At 53.2% G+C, this 25,553-nt stretch overlaps 1 protein-coding gene across 2 annotated transcripts; it reads right to left on the bottom strand.

Annotated features, from left to right (window-relative positions):
* Window positions 1-2,504: 2,504 nt before the first annotated feature.
* LOC105499596 (myosin heavy chain 7) lies at window positions 2,505-25,261 on the bottom strand. Of its 2 annotated transcripts, none has more exons than XM_011772284.2 (40): window positions 25,209-25,261; window positions 23,789-23,844; window positions 23,128-23,336; window positions 22,683-22,826; window positions 22,238-22,394; window positions 22,072-22,099; window positions 21,347-21,455; window positions 21,171-21,263; window positions 21,004-21,067; window positions 20,486-20,584; window positions 20,145-20,248; window positions 19,392-19,530; window positions 18,844-18,962; window positions 18,570-18,719; window positions 18,115-18,285; window positions 17,195-17,504; window positions 16,849-16,916; window positions 16,388-16,475; window positions 15,570-15,687; window positions 15,301-15,424; window positions 14,882-15,018; window positions 14,370-14,625; window positions 13,551-13,793; window positions 13,191-13,367; window positions 11,908-12,053; window positions 10,688-10,778; window positions 9,594-9,983; window positions 9,225-9,351; window positions 8,924-9,042; window positions 7,960-8,156; window positions 7,253-7,436; window positions 6,903-7,068; window positions 6,618-6,742; window positions 5,753-6,061; window positions 5,360-5,563; window positions 5,112-5,237; window positions 4,728-5,003; window positions 3,768-3,863; window positions 3,520-3,654; window positions 2,505-2,636 (listed from the first exon to the last, which is right to left on the bottom strand). In XM_011772284.2, exons 3-40 carry the CDS (start codon window positions 23,326-23,328, stop codon window positions 2,619-2,621), a joined length of 5,808 nt encoding a protein of 1,935 aa, XP_011770586.1. In that variant the 5' UTR covers window positions 23,329-23,336; window positions 23,789-23,844; window positions 25,209-25,261; the 3' UTR covers window positions 2,505-2,618. The 2 variants fall into 2 exon arrangements, with proteins under 2 accessions (XP_011770586.1, XP_011770587.1); XM_011772285.2 differs by lacking the exon at window positions 25,209-25,261 and adding an exon at window positions 24,617-24,637.
* Window positions 25,262-25,553: the final 292 nt, after the last annotated feature.

The raw sequence follows: 25,553 nt of genomic DNA, 5'->3' as shown, positions 1-25,553 counted from the left end.
CTCACTTGGTATAGGTGGTGGTGGCAGGGCAGCGGGTAGTGGAGATGGGGGGGGGTTAGTCCCCCGCTTTATGGAAGGAGGAGGAAGGAAGGTGTTCGCTCAGCCCCAGGCCCTGCCCCTGTCTGCTCTGCTGTACTGTCCTCTCCCTTCCCCAGGCTGCTTCTCTCCCTGGCTCTCACATACTGCTCTCTGTCCTCCCTCAGCTGCCATGAAAGAGCTCCTCATTCTCCTGGGAGTCCTGGCGTATGAGGACAGGGATGGAGGCTTTGGCCACAGGTGAGGGTGCCAAGGAGGCAGGGCTGGCCTCCCTGGCACAGGTTGCCTCTCTTCTGCCTGGCTCCCCATTGCATCTGTCTCTATGTCTCACCTTCATTCCCTCTGCCTTCTTCCCCATCTCAGAGTGGGGCCTGCCTCCGATTCTCCCTGACCCATATCTCTGCCCAGCTCAGGGTCTAACATGAGGCTCTGCCTTCTCCAGGCTGGCCTCTTCTCTCGCTCTGGGCCTCCACATCTTGCTCCAGGCTCTTCCTCCTCCTCTCTCCAATCTCCTTGCACCTTCCTGACTCTCCTTGCATTTGCAAGTGACCCAGGATTCTTTCTTTTACTTGGGATCAATGCCCTCAGCTCTTCAAGCTTCTCCCTCCAAGGCTCCCTCTCCTTTCCTCTCTCCCCATCCCCCTCAGCACCCCTCCTTCTCCCTGGCTTGGCTCTCAGTCCTCTCTCAACCCTGCGGCCTGCGTCCAGCCCCTGGCCATTCTCGAAGGATCCGTATCTTTTGCAGTCTCTCTTGCTCTGGTTGCTTAGGTGCCCTGGGTCTCTCTGCATAGCTCCCTTTTCAAGGGTCCTCTCCTTTGTTTCTAGTTGTTTCTTCATTGCTGTTGAAGTCTGTTCCTAGCCAGAGGAATGGCCCTAGGTATCTCGGTCCAAGCCGAGGTCGTGCCACTACACTCCAGCCTGGGCGGCAGAGTGAGTCTCCGTCTCAAAAAAAAAAAAAAAAGTTAGAGCTGGAAAAGAATCCTGGAAGTCACAGAGAACTGAATTACTTTGGCCTCTGGGGCTGTGTGGTTCAATTGAGTGGGATAAATGAAAAGGAAGCATCCTGGTTTGAGGGTGCTCTGTCTGGGTTGGCCTAGGGAGGGAGAATGGAGGCGGCTAGGAGGAGAAAGGTGGTGGCGCCTGTGGATCTTTCTGGAGCCTCCTCATTTCCTGTATCTTTTTTCCTTGTCTCTGTTTCCTGTGGCTACCTTGTCCCCTGGTTGCTCAATCTCTTTGTCCACTGCCACCCTCTCAGATCTTTTCTTGTCCCCTCCCTACCCCCTTTTTCTCCTCTGCTATCGCCTCCTATTGTCCAGTACTGGTTTCTCCTTCTCCAGCATAGGGCCCTTGCCCTGACTGCCACAGTCAGAGCTCAGAGTTCAGAGCCGGGTACAGAGCAGGAGTGGGCTCTGAGTTGGTGGGTTGGGGGAGATCCAGTCCAGGGCTGAACCATGGCTTCCCAGGTTCCCAGTAGGGCCGACAGCCCCAGTGCCTCCCAAGCCCCTGCCCTCTGTGGACCACAGTCCCAGGCCCACCTAAGCAACCCAGCTGTGGCAGGAACTCCAAAGGGGCTGAACTTGTTTAGTTGGAGGAGACTTATCCCTTCCTCCACCTCCCGACCTTCTGGGGAGCCATCCCTTCCCTCCCTCTCCCTGGAGTCCTGCTCACACATAACCTTCCCCAGTCCCTCATCTGTCTGCCTCCTCTCAAGAAGACTTGCCATAAATGGGCCGAGAGAACCCCATCTTCCCACAAGCCCAGAGGACAAAGGGCTTGGTAATGGGAATTACAATGGGAAGAAATGAGTGGGAAGAAGGGAGCACCCTGGGCCAAGGGCACTCGGCCCTGGGAGGAGCGGAGGAGGACTGCAGGTGGGCTGAGAGTGTGTTTCTACCAGCTGTGGTGGGGGAGGGGGTGCGCTGGCCTCTGGAGGTGGCTGCAGAGGGTGGTGGCTCTATTTGTAAGGGGATGTGGGCTACAGCTGTGAGTCCTTGTGTACTCTCAGAGACTCACCTGGGACTGGCATTTAGGCAACATTGCCTCACCTGGCCCAGTGGTTCACACTTCTGCGGGCTCAGAAAGGGCACTGGCCAGCACCCACACCCCGAACTGCCACCCCTTGCCCAGCCCCGGGCGTTATCCATGGTGGTGGGTTGGGGGCAGGGTTGATGGAAGCTGGGGTGCAGGTCCACAGTAGATGGGCTCAGGGCGCTCTAGGTGAACTTTAGGGGGTCTCCCTAAATCTTTAAATCCCAGCTGGACCGGAGAGAAGGCTGGGAGGAGAGGTGTCGCCTCTGCTGCATTTGGCTGGTTTGGAGGAAGTGAAAGGGGGTTTCAGTGCTGCTCCAGGAAGCCCTCCTAGGCCAGGCCTTTGAATTTTCCCCCTCTCCCCTGCATTTCCACCTCCCCTAGTCCAGACCCCACCCCCGGGTCCCCAGGGCAGTGAAGAAGAGTCTGGAGTCAGGATCTTGGCTTCAAGGAAAATTGCTTTATTCTGCTTCCTCCCAAGGAGCTATTACACAGGCTCCAGGATGGGGCTTCGCTGGCACCCCCAGGGCTGAGCAGATCAAGATGTGGCAAAGCTACTCCTCATTCAAGCCCTTTTGAAAGGAAATAAAGTCCAATTAGTCCTTAGAGAGATGGTATTGGGCAGGGATGGGGCACTGGAAAGAAACGTGAGAGGGGTCTGATGGTGGAGGCCTGCTGTGTGGGCAGGTGGAAGCCCCTGTGGCAGCAGCAGATGTGTTTCTAGAGATCGATGTGCAGGGGGCAAGTTCTGCAGGGTAGGGGTCTGGGGTTGGCCAGAGGGAAGTTGCCTGGGCGAGAACAAGGGGGTTCTCTGGGATGTTCATTTTAGGTTTGAGTTACAAGATTGTAGGACAAAATTAGGTGGGAGGCTAGCAGTTGGGGGAAAATTGGGATATACAGGTTGTATATAAATTAGGGTCTTCTAGGATGGCAGACCACCCTAGGGCTGAAATTCCCAGAGCCACTGAAACTTAGAGCTGAGCTGGGAGTGGTGGCTCACGTCTGTAATCCCAGTACTTTGGGAGGCTGAGGCAGGTGGATCACAAGCTCAGGAGTTCAAGAACAGCCTGGCAAACATGGTGAAACTGCATCTCTACTAAAATACAAAAATTAGCTAGACATGGTAGCACATGCCTATAATTCCAGCTACTTGGGAGGCCAAGGCAGGAGAACCTGGGAGGTGGAGGTTGCAGTGAGCCGAGATTGTGCCACTGCCCTCCAGCCTGGGCGGTAGAGTGAGACACGGTCTCAAAAAAAAAAAAAAAAAAAAAAAAAGTTGGAGCTAGGAGAATCTTAGAAATCACACAGAACTGAATTACCAATTACCTTGGCCTCTGGGGTTGTGTGGTTCAATTGTGTGGAATAAATGAAAAGGAAGCATCCCTGGTTTGAGGGTGCTCTGTCTGGGTATGCCTGCTGTGGGGGTGACTAGCAAAGCCCAGAGGAGGGACCCACCTTGGTGCCAATGTCACGGCTCTTGGCCCTCAGCTTGTTGACCTGGGACTCGGCAATGTCCGCCCGCTCCTCCGCCTCATCCAGCTCGTGCTGCACCTTGCGGAACTTGGACAGGTTGGTGTTGGCTTGCTCCTCCTGCGGGAGGTGGGAGCATGAGGTGAGAGGGGGCCTGGGTTCTCTGACCTCTGGCTTGGGGGACGAGCTCTCCTATGCCTCCCCTGGACCTAGTCCCCATCAGGGTCACTCACCGCCTCCTCGGCCTGGCGCTTGTAGGCCTTGACCTTTAGCTGCAGCTTGTCCACCAGGTCCTGCAGCCGCAGCAGGTTTTTCCTGTCCTCCTCCGTCTGGGGGCCAGAGGATAGGCAGGGGGTGAAGATGGCACAGTCATAGAAGGTAGCATCCCCTCTGCCCTGCCCTGCTTCATCTGACATCCTGACCCAATTCTACTTTCTGATCCTCACTGAACACTTGAATTCTCCTTATAATTTCTTACCTGATATGTGTAAATATTTTAAATGATCTGTACCAGGAAGAAGTCCAAAGAACTAGTGGGACTCCTGAAACTATACACAAAATTGTGTGTGTGCAGTGCTCCAGGGAGCAGGTTTTTCAGGGTCTGGGGACCCCATGGAGAATAAATTCCCCTGCTCTGGACCTCAGCATGTGCTGGGAGTGACTTTGGGGCTATGAGTATGATGGAATTTCCTGGGCTGCAATGCAGATGACACTGACTTAATCTAGGTTAAGGACAAAGTGTGCTTAGAGGGATGGTGACATCCTGGATTGGAAAAGAAACAAATTCTAATTCAGAGTCTGATTCTAGAAAACACCTCAGAAAGCTAGAGTCCACGCTGCCTTGGGTAATGGAAAAGTTTTGATGCTTGTTTGAATGGGATTGTGTGTTTTTGGTGTCTGTTGGGGGTGACGCTGGTGAGCTGTGCTAGGTGAGCTTTGTCTGGAATTCTGTGTGTGTCTCCTGGGGATGGGCTGAGGGTGGGTGTTGAGATGGAGCTCAGGCCAGGAGGCTCAGAGACTGACCTCTGAGCTAGGGGACATTCAGGGTGGGGCAGGGCTAGGCAAAGTGAAATGGGGGCTGCATTCCCACCCTCGCCCTAGAAGAGGCTAAGAGCAAACTCTTCATTCTCCTTAGCTGGCTGTCACCGTGGTCAGGGTGCCAGGGCTCTGCCTGGAGTCACCGCCCACCGCACCTGGTAGGTGAGCTCCTTGATGCGCCGCTCGCTCTTCCTCATGCCCTTCACAGACTCCGCATTGCGTTTCTGCTCTGCCTCTAGCTCATTCTCCAGCTCCCGCACCCGCGCTTCCAGCTTCTGCAGCTGCTTCTTGCCGCCCTTGAGGGCGATCTGCTCCGCCTCGTCCAGCCGGTGCTGCAGGTCCTTAATAGTCTGCTCCATGTTCTTCTTCATGCGCTCCAGGTGGGCGCTGGTGTCCTGCTCCTTCTTCAGCTCCTCTGCCATCATGGCGGCCTGTGTGCAGCAGAGAGGTGGCACATGGTCTGGTCAAGTCCTCACACACTCACGCCCCAGCCCACGGAGAGACACATCTGGATCGGGTGGGTGGAAGGGGGCACTCACATCTGTGATGGCCTTCTTGGCTTTCTCCTCGGCGTTCCTGCACTCCTGCACTGCCTCCTCCACTTCGGTCTGCAGTTGGGACAGGTCAGCATCCATCTTCTTCTTCTGATTGATGAGGCTGGTGTTCTGGGTTGGGGGAGGGGTGGGCAGAGCACGAAAAGCATTGAGCATCTATGCATAGCTCTCAAGCCTTGCTTGCTGAGTCCCAGCCTGTACTCCCTTCAGGAATGAGCAGGGGAGCTGCTCACCTGGGAATGCAGCAGCTGCACCCGCTCGCTGGTCTCAATCAGCTCCTGCTCTGCCAGCTTCCGAGACCGCTCTGTCTGCTCCACCACGGCACGCAGCTCCTCCAGCTCAGCCTGCAGCAGGTTGTTGCGCCGCTCCACAATGGCGATGTTCTCCTTCAGGTCGTCGTTGGCGCGGACAGCGTCGTCCAGCTGAATCTGGGTGTCCTGAGGATCAGGAGAGTGGGCATGAGTAGGGAGCCAGCCTCGGTGCCCTTCACTGAGGGCACCTGTCAGAGGTCCCTGCAGTGACCCAGGGTCAGGAGGAATCTGGTGCCTGTGTTGAGACACCACTGCTTCTTCGGGCCACGTGGAGGCAGTCCCCTCGGGGTGAGGGGACCTCCTCCCCCTGTGTACCTTCAGCAAGCTCTGGAGGCTCTTGACTTGCTTCTGGGCCTCAGCGGCCATGCGGTTGGCATGGCTGAGCTGGATCTCCATCTCATTGAGGTCTCCTTCCATCTTCTTCTTCACCCTCAGGGCCTCGTTGCGGCTGCGTGTCTCTGCGTCCAGGGAAGTCTGCAGCGAGTCCACCACCCGCAGGTGGTTGCGCTTGGCCTGTTCCATCTCCTCGTCCTTCTCTGCCAGCTTCCGCTCAATCTCTGCCTTGATCTGGTTGAACTCTAGCTGGGCCCGGAGGATCTTGCCCTCCTCGTGCTCCAGGGAGGCCTGGGAAGGGGTGGGGGAGGGGATGCAGGCAGACAGTCAGGGCACAGGGCAGGGTGGGGATCTGTTCACTAATCATGGATACAAAGTGAGTTCAAGAGTGGTGTAAGTGGTTCAGTCAAAGATGCAGGAGGTGGAGGAAAAGAGAATCTAAGAGAAAATAAAAATAAACCTTAGGAAAGGTGATTCAGGCCCTCACAGGGGAGAGCTAGCTATGAAGACAAGGAGGAAAATGAAGAGAAAGGTGTTGCCAAGGAAACAGAGGCAATCAGGTATAGAGTATAAAAGAAAACAGGCAGGCAGAGGTGGGAACCAGGAGGTGTGTGGAAATGGGAAACTCGGCTAAGATGCAATGGGTAAAATGTTTATATGAAGGGAGTTCAGTGACTGGTCATTCATTTACTCCACAAATCTTCATTGAGTGCCTACTATGTGCCAGGCTCTGTCCTAGGCTCTGGGGATGGGACAGTGAACAAAGCAGACAAAGTGGGGGATGAGAACAGGGACCAAAAGCCTGAAGCTCAGCTCCCTGCACCCCATGCCCTGCACACACACACACCTCAGCCTCCTCCAGGGCTGACTGCAGCTCCAGCTTCTCGGCCTCCAGCTGCTTTCGAACCTTCTCCAGCTCATGGATAGTCTTTCCGCTGGAACCCAACTGCTCAGTCAAGTCGGAGATCTCCTCTGTGTGGGGAACACGGTAACTTGGTTGAGGGCTGCTGAGGTCCAGTGGAGTTGGAGGGACATGCCTCTTTGCCCAGACCCCTCTTGGAGCCCCTGGGTGGCACCATATGGGGACACTGCCAGTGCAGCCCCTCCCCAACCTCTCGGGCCCCCAGCACACCCTGAAGGTTCTTGTTCTCCCGCTTGAAGGTCTCCAGATGCTCCAGGGACTCCTCATAGGCGTTCTTGAGCTTGAAGAGCTCTGTGCTGAGGGAGCGAGCCTCCTTCTGTGAGGACTCCAGCTCCGACTGTGACTCCTCATACTTCTGTTTCCACTCGGCCAGGATCTGCCCGGGAACATGGCTCAGTCTTCAGCCCCCCAGCCTCAGCCCCATGTCCAGGGTCTGTCTCAGGACCTGCCTGGGCTCAGCCCTCCTCCCCCGCCTTCAAAGGGGACAGCTCTGGCCTCGCACTGAACCCCTCATGCCCCCTTGCCCTGCATGCTGGCTGCAGCCCTCACCCAGGGCCCACCTTGTCGAAGTTCCTCTGCTTCTTGTCCAAGGCTGCAGCAGCAGCATTGGAGCGCTCCACGTCCACCATCAGGTCCTCAATCTCATTCTGTAGCCGGTGCTTGGTCTTCTCCAGTGAGGAGCACTTGGCATTAACAGCCTCCACGGCCTCCTCGGCATCCTGCAGCCGCTGGGCCAGCTTCTTCCTGCCCAGGGGAAGGTGGGAGAGGGTGGGGAGGATGGAGGGTGTGGATGGGGACAAGAAGAAACAATATGAGCCTTCCAGAAGACAATCCTTGAAAACTCAGAAGTGTAGCTGGAGAAGCCTGAGGATAGGTCCCAGGGGCTGAGAATGGCAGGCAGAGGATCCCAGCAGGGTGTGGAGACCAAGGCACCTTCTGACCCTGGGCCAGCCTCTGGGCTGTGGACATGGAGGAAGTATGGGTTTCCTCAGCCCTCCCCACTGCCTTTCCCTGCCACAGTGCCCTGCCCCAGACGGAAGCACTCTGCCCTCAGACAAACCTTTTGTTCGTCTTATATTCGGATCAGAAACATAATTCGAGCAAAAAGCTTCCCTGAGAGGAGAAGGAGGTGGGGCCGGAACAGAGTCCTCCTATGTTGTCAAACACTAGCTAAGCATCTCCTGTGTGGGATCTGCTGAGGCTGGGGCTGGGCCAAGTCCTGCCTGCAAAGGGGCCTCAGCCAGAAGTCAGGCTGCTCGGAACTCACTTGGCCTCCTCAAGCTCCTCAGTCCGCTGAATGGCATCTGTCTCATACTTGGTCCTCCACTGGGCCACCTCTGAGTTGGCCTTGGACAGGACGCGCTGCAGCTCAGCCTTGGCCTCCGTCTCCTCCTCATACTGCTCCCGCAGCAGGTCACAGTCATGCCGGGCTGACTGCAGTGCGTGGGCCAGGGCGTTCTTCGCCTGGGGAGGGGTGGGCACCAGGAGGTGGGCTCAGCTTTCTCCATAAAGCAACCCCACCCTTGCCCTTCTCCTCACCCCAATGTCAATATCGTCCCTTGGCCTCATCTATGTCCAAACCCCTGGTGGACCTAGCATGGTTTACTGTTTGCTAATAACAAATAATGCCAATATGGCAGTGAACTATTTAAGAAAAGCTTCGTGGCCATTGGCCCTGAGCTCCTCCCCACACCAGACATGGTCATCATCACTGCCATTTTACTTGGTTGGGGAGAGGGAAACAGGCTCAGAAAGGTTGGGGGACTTCCCCAAGATCACTGAGCTGTAAGAGGCAGGTTAGTATTGAACCCTGGTGTTTTTTAAAACTCATGTTCTTTCTTCTTTTTCATGAGACCACCAAAGTGCTAGGAATAGGCTCCAGTTTAATTTCTTTCTCCAGGTTGCAGATTCCCCTGCGAATCCCAGGACCCATTTGTGCAGTCCTTACATCCCCTTGCTGTGCCTAGGCAAAGCCATCTCATGCCTCCCTAGTTCATTTCCTCTCCTCCTTCTCACACCTAGCCTCCCGCCCAGGGATGCAGCAAAAGCAGAGGGCCTCAGCCTGGGGAGTAGATGGCATGTGGTAGGGTTTGGGCTATGATTTCTTTTTAGAATTCTTGGAGAACAATTGGTCTATAGCCAGCCTTATTCCTGGGAAGGGAAGTGATGTCAATGCAAGGCTAGTCAGTGTGCTCCTTGCTTGGGCCAGGTGGCCAGAGTCTAGCCCTTACCTTAACCTCCTCCTCCAGCTGCCTCTTGAGGTCCTCCAGCTGCTGGGTGTAGGTGAGCTTGCCTCGGGTCAGCTGGGAGATCAGTGCCTCCTTTTCATCCAGCTGCCGGGACAGCTCACCTGGGGAAGTACCATTCTAGATCAGCACTCCTATCCCCACCTCCTCCCCTAACCCTCAGGCCCCATTCTCTGGAGAGACTCTGTGTCTCTGAATGCATGTATTGGCGTGTGCGGGAGGCTGGAGCGGCTCAGGAGGTTGGGGAGACTGTGGTAGGATCCACGAGACCCTGCTCTAGGCTCACCATTCTCCGTTTGCAGCTTGGCCCGCTGGCTGGTGAGGTCATTGACAGAACGCTGGGTCTCCTCCGCCTTGCTCCGATGCTCATTCATCTGGTCTTCCAAGGTCCTGCACATCTTCTCCAGGTTAGCCTGAGAAGGGAAGGAGAGTTATATGATGGATGTTGGGGGTAGAAGGGGGTGCAAATGAAGGGAGTGTAAGGGGTGCAACTAAAGGAGAAAGGAAGAGGAAGATGTGGAAGGAAGGAGGGAATGGGAGAACCAGGCAGCGGAAGGGAAGTGGGAAAATGAACCATGAAGGAAGAGAGACGACACCGGCAGAAAGTGGAGGTGGGAGGAGGAAGTTGGAGGAGGGGAGGCTGAGCAGAGCCTGCCTTGGCCTTGATGATCTGCTCCATGTTGGAGGTGACGTCGTCCAGCTCCAGCTTGAACTCGCTCTTCTCCTTCTCCAGCTTCTGCTTCACCCGCTGCAGGTTGTCGATCTGCTCCCCCAGCTCTGCCACGCTGTCGGCGTGCTTCTTGCGCAGGGCGGCGGCGGTGGCCTCGTGCTGCAGCGTGGCCTCCTCCAGGTCCCGCCGCATCTTCTGGAACTCGGCTTCGCGCTTCTTGTTCATCTCGATCTGCACGGACGTGGCCCCGCCGGCCTCTTCCAGCCGCTCGCTGATCTCCTCCAGCTCCCGGGACAGGTCTGAGCGCAGCTTCTCCACCTTAGCCCTGGCGGTGCGCTCTGCCTCCAGCTCCTCCTCCAGCTCCTCGATGCGTGCCTGGGTCAGACACAAAAGGCTCAGACCCACCGCCTGGACCCCTCCACTGGATTCCACCTGGTTCTAAAAGGCTCTTGGCTTCTCTGGAACAGCAAGTCAGTTTAGCTCCTCCAGCAGAGAGGTGGGGAGGATTTGGGGAAGATGGTTTGAAGAGCGGAGTTAGCCTTCCTTTGGGCGAGGGCCTGATAGTCTACATGCTCTTTAATGGAAGGAAAGTGATTGAAACTTGCTCTTAAAGATGGACAGAGACCTGTGTTCTGGGGATATTTTAAGTAGTTTAGTCATAAAAAAATAAGAAAAGTTGAAAATGACCAGACAACTAAAGATCTAACACAACTTCTGCTCTAGAGTAAGGAAAGTCATGCCATCAGAGTTGAGGAGCCTGTAAAAACCTCCATGTAACAGGGGAGGGCATGGAGACCCAGAGATCTGGAGTGGGCTCCCTGAGGTCACCCAACTAAGGCAGAGCTGAGACAGGAAGCCAGGAATTCTGCCCTCCTGGCCTGTGACCTTTTCGGGGTGGCTGTGGATCACCTCGCCCCTTTTGGATGTATCCATGGGGACACTGTGATAGCTGCGTGTCTGCCTCCAAGGACACATAATCAGTTCCTGTAATGCTGTGAACAGGACACCCTAGAGGAGGGGGCAGGGGAAACAGAACCAGCCCAGGGACTAAGCATCCCGCGAGGGTGTCCAGACCTCACCTGAAGCTCCTTGAGCTTCTTCTGCAGCTGGCTGCCGAGGGCCTGTTCATCCTCAATCCTTGCGTTGAGAGCATTCAGCTCAAAGTCTTTCCTGTGGGGAAGGAGGGATGGCAAGGTAAGGAAGACTCGTGGGGCCTCAGGAAGGTCCACCAGTGGTTGAAAATGGTAATGAAACAGCTAAAGAGTAGGATTTCATTAGAAAAACAGCTTCTGGGGGTGATATAGGATCCCTGGAGGTGTAATACCTGTGGTAGGATTGAAATGCAACAAGAACGTAATGGGAGGAGTGCTGTAGACAGGGTGATGAGGCCTGGGCTCTACAGGACATTCCCACCTTTGGTCCTTGTTTTCTTGTCTGTAAAATGAGGGGGTTGGACTAGATTGTTTGAAAGGTCCCTTTTAGCTCTGATGGTCTTTAATTTGTCACTGTTGCTTTGGGTAACTCAGCTAACCTTTCTGAAAGTTATTTTCCTCTTTGGTAAAGTGAAATTAAAGATACCATCCTTAAAAGATGTTTTGAGAATCAAATAGGATCATGTATTTATTCATTTATTCAACACATTCTGTGCCTGGGAAGGTATGAAGATTCCTGTGCAAACACAAACTTGAAGAGGATGTAGATTATGATGATTCTCAAAGCCTCTCAAAGTCCTGAGCCTGAAACACCATAAGAACTTCAATTATCAAAATATGTTCTGCAAGCTCACTGTTTACCAATTCTGGAAAGTCTGTACATTTTGGAAGAACTTACACTAAGAATTGAAACCACAAATTAAGCAAAACAAAGAAATGGCCCTGATCCTCTGACTTCTTAAGTGTGAGGGCATTTCTTGGTGCCCTGTGGGCTCTCTGTGGAAAGCCACAAAGGGACTTTCCTAAGAGGCTCTCATGTGGAGCCTTCCTCCATGTCAAGGAACTGGTTTCCAAAGAGAGATGCGTATAAAGGGGGAAGGCTGTTATTTTCATTCCCACTGAGTGCCTAATAAGAAGAAAGGACTTAAGGGATACAATGGACTTTTTGCCAGGGAGGACCATCTAACTAACCCTGATATATGGGACTGAGGGAGGAAAGCCCTTGTGTGGGAGGTCTTTTCCCATGGTTTGCAACTCTGCTTGTGGAGGCTGCATGAGGTTGTTGCCTCAGAGGATGGCTGTCTTGTGTCTGCTTGTACTGTTATGGGCTGGGGAGGAGGAAGGACAGCAGGGAGGGAACACAGTACTTTTTCAGTCGCTCATCCAGCTGCTGCTTGTCATTCTCCAGGTCCATGATGCTCTCCTGGGTCAGCTTCAGGTCGCCCTCCAACTTCCGCTTCGCTCGCTCCAGGTCCATGCGCACCTTCTTCTCTTGTTCTAGGGATCCCTCCAGCTGGTAGAGAGAAGGAGCCAGGCCCAGTAGGCAAAGCATCCTGACTTGGTGATTCTGTTGTTCAGTTGCCCCAGGACTTGGTAAATCTCTGAGTTCAGGACTTGGGAAACCTTCCCCAGAGTGGACCAGATGTTATTAGGGGACTGTGAGATTGCCTAGATATAGGGGATGCTCAATCAATATTTGATAAATAAAGGAATGAATGATTGTGGGATGAAACCCCAAAGCTGTATTCTTTCTTTTTTTCTTTCTTTCTTTCTTTTTTTTTTTTTTTTTTTGAGATGGAGTCTCACTCTGTCACCAGGCTGGAGTGCAGTGGTGTGATCTCAGCTCACTGCAACCTCTGCCTCCCTGGTTCAAGGGATTCTTCTGCCTCAGCCTCCTGAGTAGCTGGAACTACAGGCACGTGCCACCACATCCAGCTAATTTTTGTATTTTTAGTAGAGACGGAGTTTCACCATATTGGCCAGGATGGTCTCGATCTCTTGACCTCATGATCCACCTGCCTTGGCCTCCCAAAGTGCTGGAATTACAGGCATGAGCCACTGCGTCCGGCTGCAGTATTCATTCTTTCAGCATCCTATAAACACCTACTGGGCATTGGGCTCTGTGCTAAGCACTGCAGTCCCCAAATTGAATAGATCCAAGTTTCTGTCTAAAAGAAGCCTGTAGTCTTATGGCTGAGATAGAAGCTTAAATAATTATAATACAGAGTGATAAGTGAGTCAACAGACATATGTGCATCAGAAGGAATAACGATCAGATTCTACCTTAAATATTGGAATTTCAAAAATTCTTCTTGGAGAGCCTCACAAAATTTCCAAAGAAATATATCATGTTCTTATGAGATGACCCTCTAAATCTTGTGTCAAAGGCAGAGATATCTGGGATTGAACTTAAATTTAATAAGGAAACTCATCTCTATTATTGATCATACCAGTGAGATTAGATACATAATTCAGAATTGATCACCACCTCTGACTTTTCATTCCCCAGCTCCTTTCTAGAAAGATATCAGGAAAGTTAACATCCTCTAACCCCACCTCCCTTCAAACACACACACGCACGCACACACACACCCCTCTGGGCACAGATGGACATGGCATATCTAGGCCCCACAACTCTCAGTCTACTCACATCATCCACTTGCTGCTCCAGCTTGACTTTGGCCTTAGTCAGGGTGTTGACCTTGTCCTCCTCGGCCTGAAGGTCATCCAGGGCCTGCTGGTGGGCCTCTTGCAGAGCTTTTTTCTCCTTGGTCAGCTTGGCAATGATCTCATCCAGCCCAGCCATCTCCTCTGTCAGGTTTTTCACCTGCCGACCAAGAATCCCATCTCCTTTAGGGTCAAAGGTCACCAGCTTGGTGCCATCTATGGGGAGCTCCACGTCAAGGTCCATCCTGCTCTCTGGATGCCGAGTGGCTGACCTGGGTCAAGGTCAGTATGGTCTGAGAGTCCTGAGGAGACCTGGGCTGGAGCCAAAGGGAGCTACCCTTACCTTGTTCTCTGTTGCATGTTTCTCCTTCTCCACTTTGGCCAGTGTCAGCTCCAGATCATCGATGTCCCTTTTGAGCTCTGAGCACTCATCTTCCAGCTTGCGCTTCTTGGCAGTGAGCTCAGCATTCATCTCCTCCTCATCCTCCAGCCTCTCATTCATCTCCTTCACTTTGGCCTCCAGCTGAATCTTGTTTTTGATCAGCTGATCACAGCGCTCCTCAGCATCTGCCAGGTTATCTTGTTCCTGAGAGTGAGGAACAGAGGGGAGGCTGTTCAGGGGGCAAAGTTGTCATTCTTGCAGGTAGAGGGAAGGAGAGGCACATCCCTCAAATAGGACGGGAACTCTAGGATATCCCCAGTTGGCAAGAGCTTCAGAAGTATGGGGAGGGGAGCAGAGAGGAAAGGAACCAGAAGTCTTCATCTGGACCTCTTCCTCTGGTCTCCTCCCACGAAGGGCAGGAACTGCATTTGCTGATGCCAAGCGCTTATATCTGATGGCTCAATGAAATGGACAGCTTTATTCCCTGTCTAGAGGAAACTGAAGCTCAAAGATGATGCATGGTCTGCCCAAGGTCACAAAGTATTAAGCTGTGAATCTAGGTTGAACCCAAGTAGAAAGCCTGTGCTTTTAAAAGTCAGCTCTTTTCCCTCTGCCCTTTCCTCCTCCTGGGGGACCTCTTTGGACGTCTTTAGAAGTGTTGAGCCCAGAGTCCTCTGACTGAAGGAACAAGACAGTGAGCCCCTGTGCAGGGAGGTGCAGGGTTGTGGGAGGTGAAGGTAGATCAGGGTGGAAGAACCAATAGTAGCCCAGGAGCCTCACCGCCTGCACTTGGAGCTGCAGGTCATTCTTCTCCTGCAGCAGGGACACCATCTTTTCTTCCAGCTCCTTGCGGCGAGCCTCGGACTTCTCCAGCGCCTCTTTGAGGCGTGCGAACTCCTCCTTCATGGTGGCCATCTCCTTCTCCGTCTCTGCACTCTTCAGCAGCGGCTTGATCTTGAAGTAGAGCTTCATCCAGGGCCAATTCTTGACCCCCATGAAGGCTCGAATGTTCCACTGGATTATCAGCAGGGAGTCTCTGCAGGGGCCCATGAAAGGAGTGCTGAGCCTCCTGCCTCCTTCCTACCTGAGGTCCTGAAACCTTGGGAATGTCCCATTTTCTTCATCCCTCCCACTCTCCCTGAGGCCCTCTGACCCTGTGACTGCAATGTGTTCATGTGAGCGCCTCCTGCAGGTCTCTCTGTTTGAAGACCTGTTGAGCTCTTTTTCCTGACACTGCCCCTGAACCAGCCTGGGCCTCAGAGAAGCGGAAACTTCCTCTTGAGATCTCTCACCTACGTTCCAGCAGCTTCTTGTACTCCATTCTGGAAAGCACACCCCGGGACTGGGCCTGGATACGCGTGATGATGCGGCTCAGCCTCTCGTCCCTCATCTCCTCCAGCAGCCCCAGCAGCCCGGCCTTGAAGAACACCTGCAGGCAAGGTGTGTGTTGGGCATGACTAGGGAGTGGTACGAGGGAAAGAGGGAGTGGGGAGTACCTTAGGAAGGGTAACAGCCTAGAAAAGGATTGCAGGGAGGAGGTCAATGGCAGCTGGAGCTGGAGTGAGGGGAGTGGTGCTAGATGTTCTGCTGAGAGGGGTAGCATACAGGTAAGAGATTTCGCTAAGACGATTATAAAAGGAAAAGCATCATGAGGAGAGGAGTCAATGCACAAGAGATATTTTCCTTTAATTAACTAGTCTCCTTTCCTCACCTTGGTGTGGCCAAACTTGTACTGGTTGTGGTCAATGTCCAGGGAGCCGAGCAGCTTCTCTGCCCCCTTCCTGCTGTCAATGAACTGTCCCTCAGGGATGGCCGCTGGGTTCAGGATGCGATACCTGAGGAGGGAAGTGCCCAGAGTCACCCATGCTCTGCAGTGATCTGCTCTGCCCACAGAATTCCAGGGCCACCTGCAGACTCTCATTCCCACCAGGGCAGCCTGGCTCCCCCATTCTACGAGTTCTGGGGCACCCTCATACCCACCTCTGCCGGAAGTCCCCGTAGAGGATGCGGTTGGGGAAGCCCTTCCTACAGATGCGGATGCCCTCCAGCACGCCATTGCAGCGCAGCTGGTGCATGACCAGGGGGTTGTCCATCACCCCTGTGGTAGGAGGGAAGTGGGAGGAGTCTGTGAGAACACTGAACTGAAGTTCTGGGTTCCTATCCTGTCTCTGTCACTGATTAGCTTGTAATCTTAGCAAGTCAGGTAGTAATAATCCTTTATTTGTTTCATTTTCTTCTAGCCACATTTTTAACCACAAGGCTTTCACATTCCTTTTTTATATGATTCATACCTATTATCATAGGTGGTAGCCAGAACAGATATATCCCATTTTCTAGATTAGTGAATGAAGCCCAGAGGGGTTATGGGACTGGCCCAAGGCCACTAAGCTGATCAAGAACAGAGCCAGCTCTTGAACTCAGGTCCCTGAGCCTCTGTCTCCTAATCAGCCAAAAATGGATTAACAATTTGAATATGTCTCATTAGGGGATTAAGTAGTTCTGCAGGTAAATTTAAAGCTGAACTAAGATTCTGTGTTGGAACCAGTTATCCAAGGGGTTGTAGGGCCACTGATGAGGTAATGTACATCAGAGTGCTTTACACATCACCCACATTATTATACACTCCAAGTGTAAGGCAGCACTGAGAGGGAGGTAGCCTGTGAGGCCTCATGGGGGATGGGGAGAGAAGAACGTGGTTTGGAAACCGCTGTGGTGGTAGGTAGGGAGATGCCCTAGGAGGTCCTGTTCCCAGGGTGCTGTATGCCAAGCAGTGGGCTGGCCTGAGTTTGTGGCCTCACCTGGAGACTTTGTCTCATTGGGGATGATGCAACGTACAAAGTGGGGATGGGTGGAGCGCAAGTTGGTCATCAGCTTGTTCAGATTTTCCTGTGGCCAAAAATGCAAGAGAGAAAAGTAAAGAAAATGCAAGAAAGAAATGCAGAAAGGAGAGAGGAGAAGAAGGAAGGAAAAGAGAGATGGAGAGAATTCAAGGAGCCACAGAGATGAAGGGGCCTTGAGGGAAGACACAGATAAGGAGAGAGGTGGGAGACAGGAAGGAAAGAAGAGAGAAGTGAGATGGGAAGTAAATAAGTGAAGAGGCCAGGAGATGACAGGAAGAGAAGATGGAGTGAAAATGGTCACGAATGCACCAAGGAGACAGGGAGCGGGAGGAGTAGGGGATGAACAAGGCAGGGAAGGGCCGGGCTAGGTGGAGTTGGCAGATGGGGAGCTGAGCTGGCTGGGGCTGGGTCCCACTCACCCTGTGCAGAGCTGACACAGTCTGAAAGGACGAACCTTTCTTGGCCTTGCCTTTGCCCTTCTCAATAGCTGCAGGAAAGAGAGTCAACAAAAGAAGCCTCAGTGTGGGGAGGTGAGGGCGTGAGTAAAGAATTACAGCCCCTCTTTACATCCTTGCTGGCATTTGGCCCTTGGGTGAGGGCCTTCAATGTGGCTGCCTCAGTTTCTTCACCAAGTTCCATCCCACTGAGTCTGTAAACCTTGGAGTACAACCTGACATTGAAGTAGTGGGGTGTAGCAAGTGACCTAGCTCAGAACCTTGGCAGAATCCCTGCTCCTCTGTCCTGGGAGCCTCAGTTCCTACTTACGCGCATCAGCTCCAGCATAGTTGGCAAACAGGGTGCTGAGCAGCTTGAGGGAGGACTTCTGATACAAGGCCACTACAGTCTCATTGAGAGGGTCTTTGTTCTTCTGCAGCCAGCCAATGATGTTGTAGTCCACGGTGCCGGCATAGTGGATCAGGGAAAAGTGGGCTTCAGGCTTCCCCTTGATATTGCGTGGCTTCTGGAAGTTGGAGGATTTGCCCAGGTGGTTGTCAAACAGCTTGGCCTTGAAGGTCATGTCGGTGGCCTTGGGGAACATGCACTCCTCCTCCAGGATGGACATGATGCCCATGGGCTGAGGAAGCAGGGGAGAGCATCACTGAGTGTCCTTCACACAGGTGGACATGGATTCTGCTCTATGATCAATACTTGCTCATGGAGGTGCCCCGCTGGGTGTTAAGGTAGTAGGCTCAGCTCTGAGTACAGTTATCTACTGACTGGCACTGGTTCAAGGTGGAGGATTTTGTCTGATGACAGAAGGACCTTTGTGAAAGTCTGGGAGTGTGGCTGCTATCAAAACTGTACATATCACCCCACCACCCAGATTCCTGAGATGCTAGGGTTGAAAATAGGTGCACTCTTATGATCTCCCACACCATCCTCACACTTCCTGATCCTTGGATGCATAAACCAGGCCCAATAAACATGCAGGTGTGGGAGGTCATCATGCAGGTGCCCATCCTCCATGTGTCCACTCTCAAGCCCCTGGGAACTCAGCTGTCCCTCGTGCCACCCTGTCCTCGGTGCTCAACACAACATAGGCTCTGGAACCAAGGGCTCAGGATCCTTCAGCCCCTTATATTGTCAAGATTATATTCCCCAGAAGGGAGAGAGGCTGCTATTTTGTCTATGGTGTTCATGTTGGGTGTGCAGGGAGAATTCAGGCGGTGAGACCAAAGAGGCACCTTCTCGATGAGGTCGATGCAGGCCTGCAGGTCCATGCCAAAGTCAATGAATGTCCACTCGATGCCCTCCTTCTTGTACTCCTCCTGCTCCAGCACGAACATGTGGTGGTTGAAGAACTGCTGCAGCTTCTCGTTGGTGAAGTTGATGCAGAGCTGCTCAAAGCTGTTGAACTGCAGGGGGCGTGAGGGGTGGGAGCAGTCAGGAAGTGGGTATGAGTGGCCATTGGGGCTGTGCCCGTGCACTGTGCCCGAGCCCAGCAAGGCGTGGCTGGTCCCCTCCATGTCAGGGCAGTGGAGGAGGGCTTCCCCTGAAGACAGGGACAATGACTGCCTCTGTCACCACACAGTCCCCACTGCCTTCCTGTGTCTGGTCCACAACTGACTCTCAGCAAATGGCTGTTGAATGTGGGAGTGAGCGAGTGATTGTTCTCCCCCTCCCAGAGGTCCCAACTCACATCAAAGATCTCGAAGCCAGCGATGTCCAGGACTCCTATGAAGTACTGGCGTGGCTGCTTGGTCTCCAGGGTGGCATTGATGCGTGTCACCATCCAGTTGAACATCTTCTCGTACACTGCCTTGGCCAGTGCCCCAGTGGCATATGCCACCTGCAAGGTAGAGGAGAGACCCATATTGAGCAGGGTTATTGGGAAGAGTGAACTTGAAAACTCCCACCCCATCATGCCAGTCTCCCTACCCTGCCCACCCATTATCATCTGAAGATGGACCCACCTGCTGGACATTCTGCCCCTTGGTGACGTACTCATTGCCCACTTTCACCCTAGGATGGCACAACCCCTTAAGCAGATCGGCTGAGTTCAGCCCCATGAGGTAGGCAGACTTGTCAGCCTCTGGAAGGAAAAGACAAATAGCAAAGTTGGTAAAGAGATGACTGCTGGCCGGGCATGGTGGCTCACGCCTGTAAACCTAGCACTTTGGGAGGCCAAGGCGGGCAGATCACTTGAGGTCAGGAGTTTGAGACCAGCCTGGCCAACATGGTGAAACCCCATCTATCCTAAAAATACAAAAATTAGCTGGGCATGGTGGTGCATGCCTGTAATTCCAACTACTCGGGAGGCTGAGGCAGGAGAATCACTTGAACCCAGGATGTGGAGATTGCAGTGAGCCAAGATCGTGCCACTACACTCCAGCCTGGGCAACAGAGCAAGACTCCATCTCAAAAAAAATAAAAAATAAAAAATAAAAAAAGACAGATGACTGCTGAGCAGACATGGCCCTCCGTGACTTGACAGCTGCCCCCTAGAATCCCTGCCTCCCACCTTCAGTGCCGTCCGGCTCCGCCTGCTCCTCCCGCTGCTTCTGCTTGAACTTCATGTTTCCAAAGTGCATGATGGCACCTGTCAGCTTGTACATGGAGTTTTTCTCCTCTGTAGTGAAGCCCAGCACGTCAAAGGCGTTCTGTAGGGAGGCCCCGTATTGGTAGACCCCCCAAAAAGAAGTATGATGGGTAAGTGAGATCCCTTGTAAGTTGTAGAGAAAACTTGTCTCCTTAATCCCTGTGGGTTCTGAGACTCCCATACCCAGTGGGGAACTCCAAAACAAAGGATGGAAGATGCAAGAGCAGAGCAGACGTCAGCCAGTCCCAGCCCCAATGTCAGTGGCCACAGCTTTTCTGAGTTACCCACTTATGCTTCCTGGCCCTACACTTGCTTCCTGCCTGGCCTTCCGTACCTGTCTGCATCTGTTCACCTAACAGGCCCTCTGGCCCCATGCCATCTGCATGGCTTTCCCTCCTCATCCTGCTCCCTTGGTGATGCTTATTTCTTGGCTGTGTGCCTCTCTGTCTCATGACTTTCAGCCCTTCCTGGTTTGATAGAACACCAAATACTGGCCAGTCCTGTCTCACCTCATCCGTTCCCCAGTACACCCTGACCACGGGGCACATTCTGGCTCTCAGGAGATCCATACCACTTTAAACAACCAATGGCCAGCATCTTAGCTCTGCTTCTGGACCCCTGTTTGCCCCTCACTGCCAATCCTCCCACCCCCTGGCTGGGTCCTCACACACTCACATCAGTGGCCATGAGCTCCTCAGCGTCGTCAATGGAGGCCACAGTGGTCTCTCCTTGGGAGATGAATGCATAATCGTAGGGGTTGTTGGTAATCAGCAGCATGTCTAGGGGAAAAAACATGGTTAGGGAGGGACACAAGCCCCTGGCTCTCATGGAGGCTGCTCGCCACAGCACATGGCCTGAGGAGGAGCACAGGACAGGGCTTGGCTCGGCCCCACATCCCACTGAACTGAATCCAGCAGTGCCATGAAACCCAGGGCATGCCAGCTGAATCCAGCCACAAGGAGAGGGGACCAGGTTGCCATGGAGATAGTTGGTCTCAGTCAGTGGCTGTGACTCACCCAGCAGCTCAGGCTTTTTGTTAGACAGGATTTGGTAGAAAATGTGATAATCTCTCTCCGCTTTCAGCTGGAAAATAACTCTGGATTTTTCCAGAAGATCTGTGAACAGGCGGGGAGAAGGAGAGAAAGAAAAGTTAGGGTTTGGGCACAAGGAAAATTAATGATAAACGTAGCAAGCAAAAGGCAGAGGGAAGGGAAGAGCCAGAGAGACTAGTTGGACAGACACAAAGAGATCACACAGAGAGATGGAGACAGAGACCCAGAAGGAGAGAAATAGTCTCAGAGAGAAGTCCCAGAGAAAGACACCTAGCCATGCAGAGACAGAAATGGAGAAAGATGCAGAGGAAATCTCAGAGAGAGACAGGTATGTAGATCTGAAAACAGAGACACCTATAGACATAGACTTAAAGAGGAGAAAAACAGAGGGAGGGAAGAGAGAGAGAGAGAGAGAGGTTAAGACCAGATGGTCAAGAGCAAGGGTGAGCTTAGGCTGAGCCTAGCAGATTCACGGCACTCACAGGTCTCTATGTCTGCAGATGCCAACTTTCCTGTTGCCCCAAAATGGATTCGAATGAATTTCCCCTGGAGAGATGGAAGAGAGTGGTGATGAGTCTGGGAAAGGCTCATATTTGAGACCATCCCTCCACCAGTCCAAGTCCCAAGCCCAAGGTCAGGGACCACTCACGAAGCGGGAGGAGTTGTCATTCCGGACGGTCTTGGCATTGCCAAAGGCCTCCAGAGCAGGGTTGGCCTCGATGATCTGGTCCTCCAGGGTGCCCTGCAGAGGTCAAGAAGGAGGCAGGTGAGAGCTCTTCCCCCTCCCTTTCTGCAGTGCAGGACCTTGGAAGGCAGTAGGCCTACCTTGCCCGTGTTCTGGTCCTTCTTGCTGCGGTCCCCAATGGCTGCAATAACAGCAAAATACTGGATGACCCTCTTGGTGTTGACCGTCTTCCCTGCTCCGGATTCTCCGCTGTGAAGACAGTCAGGGCCTTATTGGGCAGTGAACAACACTGCTGGAGACCAACAAGCCTCAAATCAGGAGAGAATGCCTGGGTCTACCCGAGAGTAGGAGCCCTGGACAAGAAGTTGCCAGGTTATCTGCACCCAAAATCCACAACTGTCTTCTGATGCACAGAGGTCAGGGCTGGCACCAGGAAGGATGCCACCAGAAGGCACTGGTTTGGGCAGGCTGAGCCTGTGCTTGGCTGGGCAAAGTAAATGGAAGAGATGGGCCTGGGTTGTTTTGGGAAAAGTGGGTGGGGCTGGAGGAATGGGAAATGTTTCTGAAGGGAAAGGAAAGGAAGAGATGAAGACATGGCGATAATGAGCTTCTGGATAAATGAGTGATGAGTTGGAGGAGAGTGGGTGAAGGAGGTGGGAGAAGAAAAACATGAAGGGGATGGAAAGCAGAAAGGAATAGGGAGATCAAAGAGAGGGGTCAGGGTAAGGGTCAGAAGAGAAGGAGATGGGCAGGAGGTGGTGGGGAAAGAGGCTGAGTCTATGCCTAGGGGCCTGGGATCCCTGATGGGGCTGGAGGCGGGGATCAGGGAGATTCTGGAAGGGAACAGGGTAGCAGCTACACTCACGTGATCAGGATGGACTGGTTTTCTCTGTCTGTGGGGAGAGGGTGGGGAGGAAAGGTCAGGAGCTGCACAGAATGCTCTTGTGGGGCTTCTCCCCTCCTTCACCTTCTCCCTCTCCCTTCTGGCATCTCCCAGTTCCCTTCAGGAAGACCTTTCTGGGGCCTCTCACCTGTCAGCATGTACTGATAGGCATTGTCAGAGATGGAGAAGATGTGGGGCGGGGCCTCGCTCCTCTTCTTGCCCCGGTAGGCAGCTACCACCTCGGCATTGTACACCGGCAGCCACTTGTAGGGGTTGACGGTGACACAGAAGAGGCCCGAGTAGGTCTGGGGATAGAAAAGTAGCAGTGACTTGCCAGTTGCAAAGGGAGAGGGCTGGTGATTTTGGGAGTTAGAGAAAGATCCCAGGAGAGAAAGAAGAGAAAGGAAAAACTCTGCATGCACTCAATCTGAGTAATGCCAGTCCCCAGAGTGTTGGAATTGAACCAAGGATGTTGGGATGAGATTAGAGTGTAACCCTGCCTGGACACAAACAGAAGACACTCTTGGCTCCTGGGGCGGACATGGATGGAGCAGGAACAAAGATTCTGAGGTGGGGCCAGGTGCAGCACTCACATAGATCATCCAGGAGCCGTAGCGATCCTTGAGGTTGTAGAGCACCGCGGGCTCGTGCAGGAAGGTCAGCATGGCCATGTCCTCGATTTTGTCGAACTTGGGTGGGTTCTGCTGCATCACCTGATCCTCCTTCACAGTCACTGTCTGCAAGAGCCCCCATCCAGGCCCTCCTGTCAGCCTGGGCTTTCCCTTCTCCCTCAAGAGGGTTAGGAGTTGGTGAGTGACAGGGCAATAGTGCTTAAGAGAGAAGGAACCAGGATCTCACGGAGAAGACAGGGGGATTTGGAAGGTCAGGGCTCCTTGGAGGGTCTGGATTCTTCCCCAAAGGGAAGGAGAATGGGGCCATCCTCAGGTCTACGTGAGGGTGGGGCATGGGTGTACCCCTCTGTGTCCACCCAGGTGTGCAGGTGGCCAGGGTGGACTCTCACATTAGTCTGACACCCACCTTGCCATTCTCCGTCTCGGCAGTGACTTTGCCACCCTCTCGAGACAAAATCTTGGCCTTGACGAACTCCTCTTTGTCGTCAGGCACAAAGACATCCTTCTTGAGGTCAAAAGGCCTGGTCTGGGCTTCTAGCCGCTCCTTCTCTGACTTGCGCAGGTAGGGGGCGGCAGCCCCAAAGGCGGCCATCTCCGAATCTCCCATGGCTGTGCCTGGAGTGAGCAGAAGCTGGCTGCCTTTCCATCTGCCCACTCTCCCCTTCCCTCCCTGGGCTCTCCCCTTCAGTGGGAGCCCCAAAACCTAGCACCATGCTCAAGAATCAAGAAGAGATACCAGTGAGTCCCTTCCTCTTTGAGGTTACCCTTTAACCAGAAGAGCAGCCTAGCAAACCTGCCAGAGTAAAGGGAGCAACTAACTATTGTTCAAGCTGGAGCTCTCCTAGGGGAAGGAAGAGTACCCTGAGCTCCTTGTAGGAGCAGAAATCTAACTATTTCCATCTCTGACCCTCATCTGTCCCTGGACCCCTTGGCCACAGGTAAGGAGTTCCTGATAGCCAAGATATTTCTCCAGTGCAGGGCAGAAACTAGAGTTCCATAGTCTGACTTTGGGGCTCTAATGCCCAGTCTCACTAGATTCTCAGTGCTCTAGCTTCAGCTTTTCTTACCTGGGCTACTCAAGTGTGTCTACAGATGAGGAAGGGGGCCAAGGCCTGCAGGGGACCTGGAGAGAGGGAAGAGGCTGTGTCAGGGCAGGCTGTGCCCAACCTGGCCAGTCCCACCTTCGTGCTTCTCCCTGGCTCTATCCTTCAGCATCCACCCTCTTCCAAAACAAGTTGGAAAGGGCGGTCAACTTCTCTGGTCCCATCCTTCTTGTTTTTCAAACCCTTTTCCCTTTTTCCTCAAGAACTAGTTCTAACAGCTGCCTGGTGTCAACTCACCCTGAACCCTAATCCTCTTCACTCCTCCGAGACGGTCCCACCCCTGCCTGTACCCATCTAGTGGTACCTTTCTTTGAGCCATCTGAGAGACAACTAATGGTCACATTTGTTGAGCACTTTCCAGTTTAAAAGCACTTCAATGCACATTCTCCTACTCAGTCTTCACCCCATTTGACAGATGAGGAAGTCGAGGTTAAGTGGCTTGCCTGTCCAAGAGCCCATGACAATAAGTGGGAGAGCCAAGACTTGAATACAAGTCTGTTGACTCTAAAGAGAGTTCTTTTCCATCCTGTCCCCATTTTGTTGTCAGACTTTGTGGACATTCTCAGAGAGAAGACACTGTGGGCTTCCTCTCATAGACACACCTCCATCACGTAGCTGAACACCCTCCACAAGCCCTCTGATGAACACTCATGCCTGCTGCTTGGGCGTGCATCTCACACGAAGACAGGCTTCTTTCCCATACCTCAGTCCGCACCCCACCCCCAGGGTGCCACATATGCCTCAACAGCAAATGTGCACATTTCAGGATGTGTGCTGCGTAAGTAGACTCACATCACTGCGTGTTCTTCAGTACACAAAGACCTGGAACATCCTACACCCCCGTGCCTGTGAGCTCCTTCTGCAGAGGGTACACACTATAACAATCATGACTCCTGGACGCATAGACAATCATCTCTGCATGCATGGACAGGGGTAGCTACACATTCCAGGCCTCACAGAATCACATGAAGGCATACACACTTCCTAGAATCCTTCTCCACCATCCTTTCTCCCTCCCTGCAAAGGAATCTCCTAATTCACAGGCATGATCATACACCCGCATCTCCCACTTGATATTTCTGTGTCAGTGAGGTACATACTCTCTCTCACATTCAGACTATGCAGGCTTGTACACACACACACACACACACACACACACCACACCCTGTAATGCATATTGGTCCCATCTGCTCAGATGCAGATATCTTCCCCTGGGAACTCCTGTGGCACATACGCCCATGTTTAGACCTGCACATGTGTGCCCAGTGACTGGACCTGGTACACTGCATGAAGTCCTGCATGAAGTTTGCTATTCCTAGAGGAATCCCTTCCTAAGCCTGGAGCCCCCTTATCCCAGAGGAAAGCCTCCAGCTCCCGCTCCTACCTGAGAGCAGCAGGGAAAGACACAGAGCAGGACAGAGCTGTGGAGCCAGACCTGGTCTCAGGGGCTGTATATATGGGGCAGCAGGGCACCCCCACCCCCACCTGCACCCAGTCCCTAGCCGGATTTAGAAAGGGCTGTTGTCACTAGAAGCATTTCCCCCAGGCTCCCCCCCTTCCCAAACAGTGCTCCCCTCCCCCCGCTCCAGCTAGGAAACAATTGGAAGTGGTCGTCATTGTTATGGCATGGAGTGTGCAGGGTCTGAGTTCCAGGGGGCGGGGTGGCTCAAAGTGCAGCAAAAATATCTCCCAGGCCAGGCTTCACATTCCACAGCTGGCAGGAGAGGGA

Source organism: Macaca nemestrina, chromosome 7 (genome assembly GCF_043159975.1).
Source record: "Macaca nemestrina isolate mMacNem1 chromosome 7, mMacNem.hap1, whole genome shotgun sequence".
Lineage (NCBI taxonomy): Eukaryota > Metazoa > Chordata > Mammalia > Primates > Cercopithecidae > Macaca > Macaca nemestrina.
The sequence above is the reverse complement of the archived record's forward strand: the minus strand, read 5'-3'. Positions and strand labels throughout refer to the sequence as shown.